The sequence below is a fragment of the Mycteria americana genome, chromosome 7 (assembly GCF_035582795.1).
Source record: "Mycteria americana isolate JAX WOST 10 ecotype Jacksonville Zoo and Gardens chromosome 7, USCA_MyAme_1.0, whole genome shotgun sequence".
Lineage (NCBI taxonomy): Eukaryota > Metazoa > Chordata > Aves > Ciconiiformes > Ciconiidae > Mycteria > Mycteria americana.
The window spans coordinates 59,258,553-59,277,703 of NC_134371.1; the positions used below are offsets into that span (position 1 = coordinate 59,258,553).

A 19,151-nucleotide genomic window follows, 5' to 3' on the forward strand; every position below is an offset into this window, starting at 1 on the left:
TCTCTAATGAAGAGTAAGTAAGTGGGCAGAGAGAATTCTCAAGAAAAGCAGATTAATTCTGTACCTCTATTAAGCCTAGAATTCCTGGCTCTGTTACTGCATGGACTAACCCAGGGCAGTTGAAGCTGGAGAACTTTTATCTTGAAATAGCACAGGGGGAAATGAGCCTCCGGGTCCCCACCAATGGCTTTGCTGCTGCTGTGCACGTTTTGTGGAGGTCTCTGCTGTCACAGCTGCAGCAGCCATGTCTGCCTTGTCTGGTAGGTTACATGTCCTGTGGGAAAACCAGAGCATCTGCGTGAGCTGAGCCGGAGCCAGTTGCCTGCTCACTTTGAATAGGCTGAGGTTGAATGTGGCGAGATTATGCCAGGGCAAAAGGGTGCTAGTGCCTCCCGAAATGTGCGGCAGGGCCTGGGGTAGGGCTGTTGGTACAGCTGGATGGGCACCACGTTAACGAACGCGCGCCCTCCGCTCTGGCTCGGGGGTAGGGTCTGGCCGCCTGCCCGCCGAGCGGTGCTGAGGAGGGGCCCTGCCTGCGAAGGCAGCGCCGGGCCGGAGGAACCCCAGGGTCCCTGACCCGGGAGCAAGGGCCTGGCTCGCCCTTCTTACGCTCTGAGACCTGCGCCGAGGTGCAGACCCGGCCCGCAGGGGCTCCCCGTCTGCGGGGCAGACCCTTCTTCCCGGGAAGCCCGGGCGGCTCCCGCCCTCCCCGCGGCGCCCGCCCCCACAACATGTCGACCTTCCCCCGTGGCGGAGGGGGGCAGCGAGGCTCCGGCCCTCCCACCGCCGCAGGGCCCGCCCAGCTGGCGTTTGGAGCCGCCGGGGGCACGGCGGGGGGCCGGCACGGGGCGGCCCCGCGGCGCGGACTACATTTCCCAGCACGCCGCGCGGCAGCGGCTTCCCGGCGGAACTCGGTTTCCCTGCGCTCCCTGCGCGTCCCCGCTCCGCCTCACCCAGCACTACACTTCCCAGCGGGCCGCGCGGCCCCGCGGCGGCCTCTTCCCCCGGGACTACACTTCCCAGCAAGCCCCGCGCGGCGGCGCCCCGAGTGTCCCGCGGAGGGCGGGCGCGCGGCATGCCGGGAGCGGTAGTCCCCCCGCGGCGTGCGCGCGCCGCGAGGCGGGCCGGGGCGTGTCCTCGGGGGTATATAGGCAGCCGGAGGGGTAGGGGTCTGCACTCTGCCGCCGCCGCCCCTCTCTCCAGCAGCTTCTATGCAATCTTCGGCCGTCGCCGCTCCCCCCTGCGTTGAGCCCGCGCCGGCCTCCCCGACTAGGTAGGGCTGCGCGGGCTGGCCCCGGTCACGGTGTGTGCGTGTCGGGGAGGGGGGGCACCAGGGGAGAGGGGGGCGCTTTCGCGCCGCGGGGTGACCGGAGGGGGGGGCAGGAGGCGGCGGGCAGGATTTCCTTTGGGGGGAGGGCTGGGGGTGCTGGTCGGGCTTGCGCGCCTGCCCCCCCTTCCTCCCCCCCCCCCCCGTTACCCCCCCCTCCCCTCCGGCGGTGGTACGTGCCGCCCCGCTCCTCCAGCGCCAGCTGGGCCCGCTCGGCTCGCGCGGAGCCACCACGTGACCCCTGCGCGGCTGTTGCCATCTTTGTTGGGGGCAGCCGACGCCGCGGAACCTGCCCGGGGGGCGGGTTGGGGGAGGGGGAGCGGCGGGGGGTGGGTGGGTGGTCCTGCGGCGTCATGTGACGCCGGGCCGTCAGCCCGTGAGGAGCCGCCGTCGGGGTTTGGCGCCAATGGCGGGGGGCGGGGCCGGGGGGAAGGCGGGAAAGGCGCCCATTGTCTGTGAGGGGCGGGGGGGCCGAGGCCGCTCCCCGCCTCGCCCGGCCTTTGTTCCGCCCGGGGAGCTCCGCAACGCCGCCCCCGGCCTCTCTCTGCTGGCCGCGGAGGACTGCGGCGGCTGTCAGCTGGCGGCCGGGGGCCGGGCGGCGGCTGTCCTGCCGCTGCCCCGGAGAGGCTGCCCGGCGGGTGGCCGTGGCAGTCCCCCAGGCTCCCCGAGCTGTGCGGACGGGCCCCTTGAGCACATCCCCAGTTTTCTGACTGGAAACGCGCTGCAAAACCCCCGATTTTGCGCTTCGCGGCTTGTTCCGCGCTACAAGTTTGCGTGGGGATAGCTCTGAGCTGCAGGGTGCTTGTGGGTCAGTGGCTGCAAGCTGGCAGGGGTGGGTAGTCCTAGTTTTTAGACAGCAGACCTGTTGGCCAGGCTTAGTCTGATATAACCTGAACGTGAAGGCATCTGTTTTTGTAGCAGTCTTTCATTCAAACAATAAACAAAACTGAAACTAACAGGTTTCTCCAAAAGACAGCCAGCAGAGTGAACCAGCATGTGAACTCGCTCTAGATGGCTGAACACCTGAACGCAAGCACTGCTCCTGGCTCTGGTTTCACACCTCTGAGAGCTCAGTTCCTGTCACGAAACGGGTGGCCTGTTATAAGCACTTACTCAATATTTTGTTTGCAGGATGGAAGAGGAATTGGCAGCTCCTTCCACATCCACAGACAAGACAGACAGGTGAGATGGGAGTTGGAGTTGTCAGTTGCTGAAGAGCGTGAAATCCAGGGGTTGTTGAGCGAAACAAAAAGGTCACCCTTCAAATGGGCTGTTAGGCTTGAAGTTTAACAGATGCGGATGCTGTAGATGCTGAAAACTTGTGCTCATCAGTAGTCTGCACAAATCTAGTGCAATAAAACTCTTTCAAAGACTAATAAATACACAAATACCAGCTGTTGTTTAGGAAGTTATTGATCTGTGAGTTAGTACTGGGGAAGCATTGGGGAGGTACAAGTATGTGACTAGTGTGTAGTAGTACTCCTCTGTGGGCAGCTCCCCTTGTCCCAGTCTCAGGTACTGGACTGGGGTGGACCTTCTGGAAATGAAGCTGTGTGAGATGCACTGAATTGAAACTAAGACTTGCATCTGTCGTTCTTCTCAAATGCATCATGCTGTGCTATGAGAAGTCATAACTTGGATTTATTCTTCTTTTCCTTGGCTTAGCTAGCATCGGAGTCTCTGAAACACTGTATGGTACTCAGTGTTGTATTGGTGTGCAACTCTTAAAGTATATTCTTTAGCATTAATGAAGTATATTCTTTGTGATATCAGATTCTGATACCCGCTTATTGTGGCAGTTCATTAAAATTAACCTGTCTGCCCTTGGTCATCAGAACTAAAAGTTGGTCCAGATTTAAACCAAACCAAACAAACCAGTGTAATGTATGCAGTTCACTCTTATATAAAGCTGACTAGGTTTTGAAAGCTGGATACGAAATTACTATGGAAACTAACAGAATCCTGTATTTGACTTATTTTTATTCCCCCCCCTGCCCAGTATGGACGTGGATGGAGAATCAAAGAAACTATTGGGTTTAGGACAGAAACACTTGGTAATGGGAAATATTCCGGCTGCTGTTAATGCGTTCCAGGAAGCTGCGAGCTTACTGTGAGTAGTAGAATGTTTTGTGTATTTTTGTAGAGCTTAGTTTTCAGCTTGACTATACTGATGTGGCTTATACAAGAAAGATTGAGATTTTTACCTTGCATATGCTGCTGTATTTATAATACAACTGAGGAGAGGACAAACTATTTAAATTAACTGAAGTGTCGGGCAATACTGTAGTTGGTGTGCAATTTAGACAGCTTTTGTGATAGTAATTGCCAGTGCAGTTCCTTACGGAGGAAAAGGGATTTGATACTTTTATTTGGCAGTGTGTGGTTCTGATGTCTGTTAATATGAAAATAATGGGATACCATTACTTGCTAGTAACTTGTTTACTAGCCTTGATCAGTCTCTGAGGGTGATACCTCTTTGAGTTTTAGATTAATTTGCTTTGCTGGATGTTTGAAGGCCACATCTAGCTAAGTGAGAGGAGCAGCATTCATTGTTTGTTTGAAATAGTGGGAGACGAACTAAGAAACTGATTCTTCCTGCCCAGGAATTTTTAGCTTTCAAGTTCATGTATCAAAATCTAAAGTAGGCACAGGCAAATATTTCTTCATTACTTTTGCAGGGGTAAAAAATATGGTGAGACAGCGGATGAGTGTGCAGAAGCTTTTTTTTACTATGGAAAATCTCTCCTGGAGTTGGCAAGGTACGCTAACAGTTTCTTATTTGATTAAGAGTCTGTCTGGCGTAACGGGATTTCATCCTCGTATAGTCAGGGTTACACTAGAACTTCATATACGCAGGGTTGCACTGGGTGGGATGGGCTGTGGCATTGCAGCTTGTGCAGTTAAAAATGGTGTTATTACAAGAGCTAAGTGATAACAAACTTTTGTTCCCTTTAGAATGGAAAATGGTGTGCTGGGAAATGCCTTAGAAGGGGTGCAGGTTGAAGAGGAAGGAGAAAAAGCTGAAGATGATTCTGCGTTACCAACTGTTGATGGTATGTAAAGCTGCCTGCCACGTGGAGGCACCAAGCTGCATTTTCTTGTCTAAATGATCCAAGTTCAGTCCATCGGTACCTTGGGTAGCCTGAATCATTCTGTTGAAACTCTTAGCAGCCTGAATAGACTTTTTTTTTCTCGTTCTTCTAATCTTGCTTAAAGATTGAACAAAACCTCTAAAACTTCTGCAAGGAACTGGTCACTGAAAGCATGTGTAAATGGTCACCAGGTGTCTGTGTCCTGAAATAACTGCATTCAAACTTGCTTTCTTAAGCTTCATGGTCAACTTGAACTGCTTTGTAACCTTGTAGCAGTACAGTGTGTGTAGTAGGACAGGTCAGAGTCTCTGTAAAAACTGCAAGAACAGTAGCTATTTTATACTACCTGCAGCTGGAGATAATACAGGAATTCCTGTCAATCCAGACTATTAAAACACTGGCACCTCTTGCTTAGCTGTGACTAAAACCGCTAGCACACAAAACTGCACACTGCTTGCGCGGCCGCTTGCAATAATGCAGTCTGGGGAAGGGGAAGGGATTTGTTTAGTTCAAGTTACTATGTTGGTTGTGTCCTAATTCCTTGTACTTTGAAAATGGAGCTTTTAGGAGTGTCATCTAACTTGATGGCAAACCAACACACTGGAGGGTCTGAGGGTGGTATTGTCAGTGCCCATTAATGTCTTTATCACTAAACTCGAAGAAATGTTTATGCTTCCTCAATCATGTAGAAGAAGCAAGGGAGGAGTTGAGAGAACAGGTATATAACGCCATGGGGGAAAAAGAAGAGGCCAAAAAGTCTACAGAAGAGTCTCCAGTACTATCTGAGAAGGAAATCAAAGAGGAGGATGTTGAAATGAAAGAGATCACAGAAGAAAAGTCAACAGAAGAAGCAATTGCTGATGAGGATGTAAAGCTTGAAGAGGCTGAAGAGAAGACCAGGGCTTCTGTGGAAAAAGAAATAATTTCAGAAGAGCAAAAGCAGCAGATAGCTGTGGAAGAGGAGGCTATGGAAGAGGAGGCAGCTGTGGAAGAGAACGTAGTGGAAAAAGAGCAGAAGATAGTGCCTGAAGACAAGGCAGCAGAGGCAACTGAGGAGAAGGAGAGAATGACAGAAGCATCAGACAAGGAGGCAAAGGCAGCTGTGGAAGAGGCTGAAGCTGGAGAATTGGCTGTGGAAGAGAAGGGAGAGGTGGGAGAGCAGACAGCAGAAGCAACAGAAAAAGAACCAGCTGTGGAAAAGGGAGAGGCTGTAGAAGGGCAGGCAAAGGCAGCTGTGGAAGAGAAGGCAGTAGCACAAGTAACAACAGAAGTGCAGGCAGCAGTTGCTGTGGAGCAGAAAGAAGCTCCAGAAGGGGAAGCAGAGGCAGCTGAACAGAAGAAGGTGGAGGAGAAACAAGAGCCAGTAGACACAGCTACAGAAGAGAAACCAAATGAATCTAAAGAGACAGAGTCCTCAAAGGAACCTGTGCCCACAGAGGGCAAAGAGACATCTAATGACGTGGAAGAAAAGGCTGAAGTAGCTGCTAAGGTAGAGAAGGAGGAAAAGAAAGATGACCTGATGGAAGAGGGTGAAGGTGCTAAGGTAGAAAAAGAAGAGAAAGATGACCTGATGGAAGAGGGAGAAGGTAACAGTGAGAGGAGAAAAGTACTTGTGGGTGGATTACTTGATGGATTTGGCTAACAATGGGTAAAAAGTATTCCATTCAGAATTTTCTGTTTGCCTTAGAATAAGGAAAAGGCACAGTAAAGGGGCTCTTGAAGGATTTTACATCCAAGTAAAGTTTCAAGGAATAGTGAATAGTCTCAGTTTCTCTAGACTAACGCTTAACTAACTGCAAAGCAAATCTTACTTGAAAGCAAACTTACAGCCCTGTGAAATGTGTAAGTAATGGCTAGGCTGGTGGAGAATACTGAATGGATGTTCACTTGCATGCGTCTGGGTTTATTGCACTAACCTTAAAATAACTTGAAGCACAAGTTGCCTCTGGTTATAACCATATTTTATTTTAAAACAGTGGAGCAGAAAAATAAGAACAGCTGAATACATAACAAAATAGTAAATTTGCTTTTGGTGGGGGAAAGGAACTCTCCATTTCAGTCTTTCTGGTGGTAATTACAAGTGATAATTTGGTTGGCAAATCTAAACTTAATTTGCCCTGGAACCTGAAGGCTTATTGCTACTATTTAGTACAGTCTTCCAACTATCTAGCTTTTTCTGCCATTCTGCTTCCCTGCTTCGTTATAGCTGTTTTCAGGATTATGTTAAAGTAACCTGGTAAAACTTGTACACTTTGAAGTAGTACTTGCATGGTCTTAGTAGACCAATGCTTTCTGTTGCACAAGTTTATTGATGAGCTGATAATTGAAACTTTGCTTGTCAGTAACTCAGCTTCACAGGAAGAGCCTTATTTTAGGAGTGGCAAATATTCAGACTAAATAGTTCTGGACACTGAAAGGGTTTGTACTGCTGAGCACAGTGAACACCTGGTGGTGGAGCAGCTGCCTAACAAGGTGTCTGTCTGGACAGGGCATGACTGAACATCAACTAAGAGTAGTTATCCATTCCTCATCATCCTGTGAAAGGCTGCTTATGTATGCATACTACTGCTTTTTTCCCAACTTTGTTAGTGTGAGGACACTTTAACATCCTGGTCTGGTGTGGTGTCATTCCAGACTCCTTCCGCTACTTAAAATTTACTTCCTAACATCTCTTCTGTTTTACCTTTGATCGAGCTGTCCGTGTACTTACGGGTTTGGCCCTCTCGGTGGTAGATGTGCGCTTGTTGGGAGTTAGACTAATGAGCTCTAGTCTCCACCCCATCAAACTCCTGTTATTCTGGAATTAGTCAGTAGTCATGATATAAGAATTAAGTGTCTGACTGCAGCATGCAAGTCAACCAATTTAAAAAGTTTTTAGTCATACTCCTTCACTGCACGTTTTGGGAAAATGTTTTCTACTGGTAGAATAGGTCATGCAACGCTCCTACACAGTATCGGAAGTCAAATCAGTACTACATAATAGCAGGTTCATTGCATTGCCACTTAAATGTCTGACATGAGGAACACGAATTCAGAAACAGTCTTATCTGGACACAGCTTGGCAGCTATCTTGCTGAAAACACTTGTTATCTGTAGCATGAAGTCCAGCAACTGATCAGTACCTCCAGGGCTGCTCAGGATCCCATGGCTTCAGTGGGAGTTTACAATGCATTTGTGAGAACTGAATTCTAGGTAAGTTTCCGTTCTAGATAGTATGAAGTTAAACTTAAAACAAGGACTAATGTAGCGTGGAACTACTTTAGTCTACAGTGCCTAACACTTTCAGCAAGATGGCTGCTGCTGCTGAGAATTTAATGTATCTGTGCTCTTCTTGCATCACACATCTAACCTGTCACTGAAGGGTAAGGGCTGGATATAATATATTCTACCTGAGTCCACGTGAAGCAAGTGTAGTAACAACAAGTGTTCTCACTCATCTACTTTCCTTGTAGAAACGGAAGAATCTGAAGAGGAAGATAAAGAAAATGATAAAGCTGAAGATGATAAGGAGAATGAAATGACAGTGGAAGACAAGGTGAGATTGCTTAGCTCTGATGTCGGTGCTCATGGAAGAGTGCAGTATTTGTTTAAATGTCATGTTAATGTCTTTATAAAAGCTCACTTGTATTTCATGTAGTCCTATGTGGGAAGTGACTTTTGAAAACCAGTATTGCCTAAGGAAGGGGCAGCGTTATGCGTAGTACACGTTGTAGTATCTTGCTCGGCTCTGTAAACTTGAGCAGTCTACTGATGAGTAAGGCAGCCTAGTAAATGCAGGAGCAGGCAGGGAGAGTTGCTTTAGCTTGTCACTAAAGTTAGTTACCTGTACCAGTTTCTTCTCGGCTTGTTTTGTTGTTGTCTCGCTATGCATGTTGAATGCACCCAGTCCAATAGGCTGTGATTAGGATGGAAATTTAGTGGGAAGTGTAGTGCTGCTTAAATCTGAGGCATTTCCTTGATGTAGCAATCAAAACACCTCGAAAAATCTGAAGCCTATTAGACTGTGGTACTAAACATGCTATACAACTGTGTTGAATAGATTATCTGACTCTGCCTCAGACTATTCTAATGAAGTTCAAAACCTCATTTAAAAAAAAAGTGGAACATCAACTCCTTTATTTAGCTTTTGATTCACTAAATAGCACCTTAAACAAAATCTTATTCTTAGGGTAATATTGGTGCTTGGTGCCCTGTTATTTCTGGAAAAAAATTAAGGCCATATCAACTAACAATATAAGCTTATGTTCCACTTAAAACACCTTCACTGCAAGCAAAGTCTCAGTTGATGTAATAACCTCTTCTGCATGTTCTCTTTTTATTTTTTCCTTCCTTCTAGTGGTAAACTGTTTACCTCCTAAAGAAATTGTGTCTTGACAACGTTGCTTAGAAACTTAGTGTTATTTGATGTGATATGTAACCAAGTCACTTAATCTTTAATGCATTTCTAGTCTTTACAGGAAAGTGAGGAGGATGAAATTGGAAATCTTGAGCTAGCCTGGGACATGCTGGAATTAGCAAAAGTCATCTACAAGAGGTAAAGGCTTAAGTCCTAATTTGGATATCTACTAGAGAAACTCATTAGAAATTGGGGGGTGGCATAAGCCAGTTAGTGAATGTGGCATATTCTGATCAGGATTTGAAAATGACTTTTTATCACATTTTAGACAAGAAACAAAAGAAGCTCAGCTCCATGCAGCTCAAGCTCATCTAAAGTTAGGAGAAGTTAGCATTGAATCTGGTAAGTAATACTAATTCTCACGTACAGTTCCACTTTCTGTCCTTCTCTGTTTCTTACTTTAGAATGAGCAGAGGTGAGTTAATGCTGTTTAAGATGAAAACAAAATACATTTTATCTGATTATGATAGTGCAGCCATGTGAGAAGCTTTAGAATCAGTGGATGAACAAGTCAGTGCCCTAAACAGGATAGTCTGTGCTTTTCCAGAACAGTGAAAGAAAGCTTTGAGTAAGAAGTAGTGTGTTACCAGATCAAAACCAGCCTTGTTCTGCTTTATAGGCAAGGCTTGGTTAGCTTCAGAAACTAAGAAGGACTCTTTCCTTATTGAAGTAGTGAGTCATTAAGCTCAATGGGAGGTGTGGGTACCATGCCAGTTCGAGAACATAAAGACTGCAAATAAAAAATGGTTGACTCTTAGACTTTCCAAAATACTAGGGTATGGTCAGGAAAGACCCTGATGTGTTACGCACGAGAAAAGGAGTGCGAAGAAAGACTTGGGTTTGTGCTTTCTAATGTGTCTTGTCTGCCCTTCATTTTAAACCATGTGTTTTGATCTTGTTAAATCCAAGTAGGGTGTAATCTTCCTCTGTGGCAAGCATTGGAAATAATGTGACAGGTTTCTGGACAAAGGGCTACAAAATGGGGGTTGTGTTTTATGTCACTAGAATACATTGAATGGAGAGCTTGACTGGGAGGTTGCAGGGGACTGTCCTTAGCTCTGGATTCAAGTTGTACTTAATTCATGGTGGTAGGTAAAACAGCAGGATTTGTGTGCCTGGTTTTGACTTGGCTGCTTAGTTTACTGTGGTGCTGTAAATGGACAAAGCACTTGTGAGGGAACTAGAGGAACCGGGCTCTAAACAGAGGAGGGGATGATGACAGTTGAACTGAGTGGTGTCAGTTGATAATCTAAAAGTAGCCTGTCACTGAACTCAACTGCTGTATTCAACGGTGGTTCTGTTTTCAGACTATATCAAGTGCAATAAAATACAGAGTAACTGAATAAGGGTTTAGATCTTCCTTGTTTGGATATACGAGTGTGGTTTGTAAAGACCTTACGGCTTTCTCCTATAGAAAACTACACACAGGCTATAGAAGAGTTTCAGGCCTGCCTGGCCCTGCAGCAGAAGTACCTGGAGGCTCATGACCGCCTGCTAGCTGAGAGTCACTACCAGCTGGCGCTGGCGTACCACTACAACAGCCAGTTCGATGAGGCAGTTTTGCAGTTTGGTAAATCCGTAGAAGTCATTGACAAGAGAATGGGTAAGTAGATTTCTAAAACTGCCTAGCGGATGTGAGAGCTTTCACAAAGCAGACTTTGTTTAACTGCCCTAAAAGTAGTTAGGTATGCTTATTACCTCGCTGTGCAAATGTTCGCTGGTCTGAAGGTGGTAATGGGCTATACTGATACCGGAATTATTGAAACAGTGTGTGTTAGCAGATACTTGCCTCTGGATATTGATAACTGGACAGCTACTTTGTCTTGAGGTTTTTTTGCCATGATAACTGTTTCATCCTAGCAATGCTTACTGAGCGAATAAAGAAGGCAGAAAGTGGGTCCCCTGAAGACGAGAAGGAGATTGAAGAACTGAAGGGACTGCTTCCTGAAATTAAAGAAAAGATAGAAGATTCAAAGGAGTCTCAAAAGAGTGCAAGAGTAGCTGAGCTGGCGCTGAAAGCGACTCTGGTTAGTGTCCTGCTGTTTCCTTTTAACCAAGCATTCTTCCAGTGAGACTTGAAGTAAACAAGTAATGGGAAGAGCTCAGACTTGACTGTACAGGTTGGGGGCTAGTGGTTGCTCACAAAAGATACAGGCTGTGATTGTGAGAAGGAAACTGAGGCAGCTGACATCTCAAGAGAGGATAGTTAGTAAATACACTGACATTAATTGTTCCAAACTAAACTGGAATTTGATTGGCTTCTATAGCAATTAAATGTGTCAGGGCTGGAAATGATAGGTCGGCCAAATGTGAGAATGGAGTGAGTGTCGCATCACTATGCGAGCTTTTCATCTGTCTGTTTTGTGTATAAGCGTAGGAGCAGAACGCAGTGTTGAGACGTGAAGGAGTTGGGTTTTCTGTCCCTTTCTAAACTAGCATGTATGGTTTTGTGGGAATAGATAGCCAGAATGTGTTCAACTGTTTTTCTTCTGCTTTTTCTGAAGGTTGGAACTACATCTGGCTTTGCACAAAGTGAAGACAGTGGGTCTGTTTCCACAGTAAGTTAACTTAAGATGGACGTTGAGAATTCCTGTCTGCTCTAAGGATTACTGTTTGCTGTTACTCATGTGTCAATGTCTGTCTTGTAATAGATTCCAGTAAGAAAAGCAGCTGATGGTGCATCTCAGTGTGTCACAGACATCTCTCACCTAGTCAGGAAAAAGGTGAGCCCAGAAACAACTAGTTGAACAAACAGTTTGTTAAAGTACCACTGGCTTGCTCTGTGTAACTGGATTTCTTTGCTTAAAGCTTTTTTCCTTAACTTAATTCTATAATGGAAAAAACACCCTATAAATAAAAACAGAAATAGTGCACGAAACTCCTTTCCACTGGGAGCCAGTCAGTCTGGGAACCATCCAGCCTCCAGGACACCAGTTCCTGATGGTTCAGCACCCCGCCTGACCCACACTGGTTTAACTTCTGAGCTGAGTTGTGTGGCTTCTGCAGGCGTTCTCTGAACAAGTGGCCTCCTCCGCTGAGGACCTGCAAGAAGAGCAGGGTGGCCTACAGATCTTAAGAAAAGAGCAAGCAACCAGGCTGAGTTGGGTTCCCTTCTTTCCAAGTGGAAATGGAGAATTGGACTTAATACATAGCAAAGCCAGTCCAATGGTAGTAAGGATAAACTGCCTCTCACTGAGGTAATAAAATGCACTGAGCACTAGGTTCCTTTAAAGGTATATGTTTGTTTTTTTCTAGAACTGCTTGCAAATATAACTAAAATTATCCCCTATGGGATCTTACTTTTCATTTTTGTATGCTGCTGTGGCACAGCCTGGCCTGTGTTTGTTGGAGTAGCCTCTTGGTTCAGAGGTTTGCCTGGAGCAATTTTGATCTGCTTTACCCAAGTTATTGTAAATGTCATGGATGCCCTAAACCTACCCCCTTAACTGCTACCTGGCTCAGCAGTCGCATGTTTCCTTACCAAACTATAACTAAGGATAATTCAGCACTATAGATACTAGCACCTAAATAATGTCTTGCTGGAAATCCTTTGTGGTTGAGACTTCTATCCCAAAGCTTCAGAGCTCTGGTTAAATCTTAATGCTTTACTTAAGTATCTGCCTTGAACCTGGCAAGTGGAGGTTGAATAGATAATGTGCAGTGACACCTAGATGCAACTTTCTTAAAAAAAAAAAAAAAAAAATTAAACTTGTACATAGTGAAGACTAAACAATTTTGTCTTCAGAGGAAACCAGAGGAGGAGACTCAACAGGGAGACAATGAAGCTAAGAAATCTAAACCAGAACCGGCTGTCAATGGTGGTGGTGGTGATGCGGCCCCCAGTGGAAATGAGGTTGCAGACAAAATGGAAGAGGAGGTGGGCAGCTGAGTCAGGAGTCTGTGCCATGCTTATTTTTTTTTTTTCATTTCCCCTCTGTTCAGACATGGGTTTGTGCCTGGCAGATGTACTGGTTTTATTGCCTGCTGGTCTTCGTAAAGCTTCCCAAATGAGGTGGGGAATGTTTCCCAGGTGGCAGGATGCATGTTGTACCATGGTGTCTGGCACTATGTGGGCTGGGAAAACACCAGCTGTGGAGACTTGCAACCTGAGGGGTGGGACAGAAACATGTTCTGGGTGTTCAGCTTGGGCTGAACTACAGCACAGGGGCTTTCCCCAAAGTATTTTTAATACTTCTGGGTTTTAATACTTGTCACCTGGGCTACAATTGTTAAGGTCATTATTTTAGTTGGGCTCTGAAGACCAGCAAAGCATGAGTAGTCGGTTAAGTCTTCAAATTACAGAAACCTTAAACTGCTGCATGAATTGGTGCTGTAAGGCACTGTCTTGTTTTTTAAAAACAAACCCTTTTCTTCTCTTTTAGACAGAGAAAAGGCCACAAGCAGAATCAGGGGCTGCAGTTGAAAGCACAGTATGATAATTCTTTAACCTTGGACACTCCTCTCCTTACAAGGAAAATGGTTTTGTATATAGTGTATTTTTTCACTTTTTGGCAACTTTTGTATGACTTCAATAAAGATTGTAAGCAAATATTCCTTGTCTTGACCCTCTTGCTGTTGCAAGCTCTGGCCTCTGCTCCTCCCTGCCTGTGGGGTGCAGCCCCACGGTGGGGCTCGCTGTCCCTTTAGCCTCAGCATTTCCATCCGTGCCTGCTGAAGGAGGCAGGACGAGGCAATGCACTGGGGAAAGCAGGGCTGGCTGCTGACACAAGAGGAGCAACGAATGATGTTCATTGTGGTCTTGTCTGCAGGGGTAGGGCACAGCTCTGCCTGTGTCTTGGTTCTTTCTAGGCTGAGCTGCGTGTTGGTTTTCCTGTGGTGCTTTGAGCAGCCTAAACATGCTGGGGAAGGCTGATAAGAGCTTGTCTGGACCTTGCACCTTTCATAACAGCTGGGATGGTGTCAGGGTGAATTGTGGGGCTCTGCTCAACCTCCAGTTCACCCTGTTACATATCTGTGTTCATGCACAAGGAGTTGGGGGGGGGGGGGGGGTGATGGATCTGTACAGTGACAGGGCTAGACCATGAGCCAGCCTGTGTCCCTAAGTGGGGCTGGGAGGCTGCTCTGGGACAAATGTATATATGTTTACATGGAAAAAAGAAGCCCAAGAAGCAAAGAGCAACAGGCCAAAGTAATTTATTAAACATCCAGCACTGTGGAAGGAGTTTTCCCATGGGTTTTGTGGGTTCCTGGTGCTGAGCTGTGAAGGCTTCTTGTGAGGCTTCCCCTAGAAAGGGCTTGAGGAGGGAGGGGGAAGGCAGGGAAAGGCAAAAAAAGTGATTGAGCCCCTCCATGCCCTCTGCTGGTCCCCAGGCCCTCCAGGTGAACTGGATGAAGCAACTCCTGGGTGTGGGCACTGTCCTGGGGTGAGGAGTGGCCTTAGGTGGAGGCTCAGCCTTGGGACTGGGGGGCTGCCTGTCCCCTCCCTGCCTGCTCTTGCTGCTGAAATGCCCAGAGCCTCTCTGGTCCCAGGAGGGACCCTCCCCCCCACCCCAGCACTGTGGGGCCCCAGTGATAATTACACAGCTGGTCCCAAGCCCCCATACCTGCAGCTATAACACATGGATTCTGCCATCCCCTCATCACACCTATAGTTAATAAAGCCCGGATTTCCTGCTCCAGCTCGGTGAGAGGATGCCGGGGCAGTGCCGTGGGGGCATGGCCCATTCCTGGCTCACCTTCGGGGATGTTTGTTCTGTGCCGGGGGCTCCCGAGCAGGAGGGGGGTCCTCCAGGGCTGCGAAGGGGGCGAGGGGGAGGCCAGGGAGGACATGGGGGCGGCCGGGGGCTGCGGGGCTGCCTGTCCCCAGCGCTGGCCCCGGGGACTCCTGGGAAAGCAGAAAAGTGGCATTAACAGGAGCGGGGGCCTGGCCCTGTCCTGCCACAGGCACTGGCAGGAGCTGCCCAGCCACCCCGGGCCACACATGGCGTTGGGCATGCAGAGCAATCACGCCTGTGGTTTGGCACCCGGCGGGGGGAACCTCCTGCCCTGGTGGCCCTGGGTCCGTGGGGCACCCGTGTCCCCAGCTGTGGCCAAGGCAGCAGTTCCTGAATCATCTCCCTGAGCCTGTACCTCCACACTCATCGTCCCGTCTGGGTCAGCAGCCTGACCCCATCTCCCCTCCCTCCGGGGACCTGGAAATAGCCTGGGACCTGGGACGAGGCTCTTACCGTGAAAAGCTCCGGCGCGGCCAGGGCTGGCGGCAGCGGGGGGGCCACGGGGGGCGGGAGGATGGTGGGGGGCAGCCGCGGCCCTGTCTGCTCCGCATGGCACCGCAGCATCCCCACCTGTGCCTGGAGCTGGGCCAGCTCCTCTGCCTGCCGTTGGGCTGCCCGCGAGCCTGGGGGACGAGAACTCATCACCGCAGGGTTTGCAGTCCCCCCCCCCAGCATCCCACCCCGCACGTATCTGCATGAGCCGTTGGCAGCCCAGGGGCTCTGGCAGCTGCAACCCCAGAGGCAACCAGGGTCTGTCCTGTCCCCTGGGGCTTGTCACCTACCGGCATCAGCTCTCCTCTCCCTCCTGACCTTCAGCGCCAGGAGTTCGTCTTCCAGCCGCCGGTTCTCCAGCTCCACAGCCAGCAGCGCTGCATCCAGGCCCCGTGCACCAGCAGCGGGTGGCTCTGCCGGCACAGCCGGGGGTGCCTCAGTTGCCGGCTGTGGCAACAGGGTCCCTGCTAGGGGATGGGCCCAGGGCTGGGGTTGGGGCTTACCCATCCTCCTGCCCCCAGACAGCCCCATGGTTCCTTTCTCCAGCACCGTGGCCTCCACCTGGAGGTGGAGGAGCTGGTCCAGGATGGCCAGGTCACGTCCTCCGGCGCGCAGGTAGGACAGTCGCAGCGCCCTGCCACAGCCCCAGAATCGGCCATTGCTGGGGCTTGGCAGGATGCTCAGCTCAGATCTGCCATCACCCACACACCCTCACCTGGCCTCGGCAGCAAGTGGCCCAGCAGCTGGCAGGAGGGTGTCGAGGCGAAGGGTGGCCCTGGGGAGGAAATGGGCAAATGGGGGTTTGAGGGGGCCAAGGGCCCCTTGATGGAGAGCACCCTGCTTCCTGGGTGCTCCCCTGGAGGGGTGCAGAGCCCTGTCCCTGGCTGGGCCTCACCCCCCATGTGCCAGCCATCCAACGTGATCCCGCAGCACCTCCGGGGCCTGGCTCAGCTCCAGTTCCTCCTGCTCAGGGTGGGGGGTTGCAGCCACCCTGGTCCCCAGTGCTGCCAGCCGCTGGCACAGCCCTGCGGGATGGTGAGGGGCCGTGGGGGCTCAGCACAGCCCCCACAGCCCCGCTCCCCAGGGGTTACTGCACACCACAGGTGCCTCCCCATCTCCCCAAAACCCCTGCCAGCGCCTACCCTCTCTCTGCTGCTCCAGCTGCTGGGTCCTAGCCCGGATTTCGGCGACGTGGCGCTCATGGGCCTCCAGCAGCTCCTGTGGCCACTGCCTGTGTCCCTGCGGTGGGGCCAGCTGCCTGCTGCGCTCTCCCTGCTGCACAGGGGGGGGTGCAACAGGCAGGAGGGGCTGGGCCCCACCAGCCATGGGGCTTGGGGCCTAGGGAGCAGCCAGGGTGCCGATGCCCACCCCAGGGGTGTGGGCTTTGCCGTACCTCCGCTGTCAGCCTCCTGGAAGCGGGGTCGGCCATGCGGAGCAGGGCCCTCTCGCGGGGGGTGAGCACGTCCCCCAGGGGAGCCCCCCGCGCTTGCCCTGGCCCCCGCTGTGCCCGCACGGCCGGCGGGAGCCCGGGAAGCACGAGGAGACAGCGTGGCTCAGCACGGCCCCCATGCTGGGACACCCCGACCTCGCAGAGGCAAACGGGAAGAAAAGGAGGGGGGGGAATGCTTAATAAAACAAACTTTTCTGGCTTTGGCAAAAATAAGCACCGAGGGCTGCCCGTGCAGTGCAGTGGGGGAGGACAGAGGTCCCCCCGGTTCAGGCTGGGTTGGACCCAGCTGCGGTGGCTGTGACGCCCCGTTTCCTCGCCTGCGGCACGTCCCAGCCCAGCACCCATCCCTGTCCCTGTCCCCACCGACTGCCCCATCCCCGCACGCCCTGCGCCAGACCCGGCAGTGTTACCGAGGCGTCCTGCGGCCTCCCCGCCGTGCCCGGAGACCCCTCCGCAGGCGGTGGGTCCCCCCCGGGGAGGCAGGAGCTGCCGGCCGCCGGGGTCCCGAGGCACAACTTCTCCTCATGCGCCCGCAGCAGCGGCCGGGAGCTGAAAGCCATGCGGCAGCGGGGGCAGGCGAAGCCCCCCATGCCCGGCCTGCGGCACCCTGGGAAGCACAGCGGGGTGGGGGTCACCTGGGGTGCCACCCTGCCGGGGGCGAGGGCTGGGACGCGTGCACGGACCTGCTCGGTGGTGGCTGCGGTGTTTGAAGCCACCGTTGCTACGCTGGGACCGGCGAGGGAGGGCGGCCACACCCTTGACCCTGGCGATTCCCGCTGTTTACCGCAGGCGCTGGAAAGGGGGAAAAAAAGTGAGCAATCCACAGAGAACAAGATGGAGGAGGCCCCGGCAGCGGCCGTGCTCAGCGAGGGGCTTCCCTGTCCCCCGCAGCCTCCCCTTTACAAAGCACGCGCTGCCGGCCTTGCCCGGCCCCGGGGTGCCACAGGGGCTCCCCCTTCTCCTCCTTGCAGCAGCTCCCAACTGTGCACCCCCCTCTTTAAGCTAACGAGCAACCTCCACACCAAGCTGGAGCAGCTCCTTCTGCCCCCTCTTCATTGCCACAGGTGCCCAGGGCCCTACCCTGGTTCCCAAAATAAGCTCCTCTCCTTCAATCCTTGCCCCCATCTCTGCTTGCTGAGCACCCGCAGGCTCTTCTCAGGCTGCTGTAGGTCACCCTCCCACTTCGCCACTAGTGATACCAGTCACGGATAATCGGTGATTTGCTCAGGAAAAAGCTGCTGTTCAAATTTATGGGGAAATAAACGCAGTTTGAATATAGGCTCTCCCAGAGGCAGTCAGTAACACTTCAGAAGTTTCACTGGTGTTTAAACCATGCACATCCCCTCAGAGGGGCAGGGCACAGAAGCTGAAGGAAGAGTTTGGCACGGAACACGAAGACCTCCCAGTCCCCACGCGCCCCGCTTTGCTGTCCCCCCAGCAGGCAGGTTCCTTATCTAGACAGGAATTACCCAGCAATCTCGTTTGCCCATTACAAGTGGCCATCAGCATGGAGGCGATGTCAAGGACTTTTTTAAACTTACCCTGTTTCTTGACAACAACGCAAATACATTTGCATAATTTTTCACTTAAATGGATGTAGGAAGTTCAATTAAAAAAAAAAAAGATAAACTTTTCCAGACAAAAGCAATGTTTGATGGGACCAAAGCGGTAGGACCTTCGAAAGGAACGAGACATCTGTGAAACGCCTTACAGGAGACCGAGCGCTTCCCAGAACACTCCCAGGAAGACCCAGGGACTTGAGCCTGGCTTCCAGCTGGCAGCGATGAAGAAATACCCCTCACCCCTCTCACCCAGGGGGTTAACCGCAGCGCCAGCGTCCCAGCGTCCGTGGGAACCAAAGGCACAAGTACCAGTTACACCGGGCGTTGCCAAGAGTGTTCCCTTGAGTCCAGATGCAAAGACTCATGGCTAAACATTGTAATTTTATTACACATCTGTCCTCTCTGCCTAGTCAGGAGTGGATTTAAAAAACCCAAGCAAGACCTCAGGTGAAATGCCCCAGGTCAGCGAGACCAGGATTTCATACTCGATGTGCAACTCCATCCAACCCACTTGCAAACAGCGCACAACCACGTGAATACTTTCCAATCCAAAACGTTTGTGTACAAGCTGGACTTAAAACAGACACTGAAATAGCTTAGGCCACAACTGAGTTGTTTGTAAAATCCTTTTTAATCTAATAGAAATGTTTTCATGAATTTTTAAAAAAGATTTCAATGAAAACAGCTTTGGATTCAGACATTCCCTTGCCACGTTGTGAACATAAACAGCAGCATTGCACTAGGAACAAGTGACACCGACCAGTCGAGCTTCACGATTTTGTATGAAGCGGAAAAAAAAGCAAACTGCTTTAGTGGAAGATAATTTGAATTCTTTTCTTTCCTTTCTTTAAAAAAACCAAAACAAACAAACAAACAACAAAAACCAAACATGGGCTATCATCTCACCATTGTTCTCCCTCTCCCTTCTTAAAGGAAGAGTTTAGCTCCTGCAGTCTGAGCGCTACAGCAATGTTTGCCAAGTGGAAAAACACAGTGGGAGAAGAAACTATTTATCCCCAGTGCTATTAAACCCCCAAAGTTGCAGGTCCCTTTAGAGGAAAGCTTTTCTTACATAAGAAAGACAATTAGAATTGGCA

At 50.5% G+C, this 19,151-nt stretch overlaps 1 protein-coding gene across 5 annotated transcripts; it reads left to right on the forward strand.

The window, feature by feature from the left end:
* The first annotated feature begins 1,116 nt into the window (after positions 1 to 1,116).
* NASP (nuclear autoantigenic sperm protein) lies at positions 1,117 to 13,364 on the forward strand. 5 transcript variants are annotated; one of them, XM_075508673.1, is made up of 15 exons: positions 1,117 to 1,273; positions 2,459 to 2,509; positions 3,327 to 3,437; positions 4,006 to 4,086; positions 4,283 to 4,380; positions 5,109 to 6,005; positions 7,872 to 7,954; positions 8,868 to 8,953; positions 9,084 to 9,157; positions 10,230 to 10,418; positions 10,676 to 10,842; positions 11,320 to 11,373; positions 11,467 to 11,538; positions 12,561 to 12,692; positions 13,198 to 13,364. In XM_075508673.1, the coding sequence occupies exons 1-15, from the start codon at positions 1,212 to 1,214 to the stop codon at positions 13,249 to 13,251; spliced, it is 2,211 nt and encodes a 736-aa protein (XP_075364788.1). In that variant the 5' UTR covers positions 1,117 to 1,211; the 3' UTR covers positions 13,252 to 13,364. The 5 variants fall into 5 exon arrangements, with proteins under 5 accessions (XP_075364788.1, XP_075364791.1, XP_075364792.1 ...); XM_075508675.1 differs by having other exon boundaries at positions 1,161 to 1,303; XM_075508674.1 differs by lacking the exon at positions 1,117 to 1,273 and adding an exon at positions 2,002 to 2,135.
* Positions 13,365 to 19,151: the final 5,787 nt, after the last annotated feature.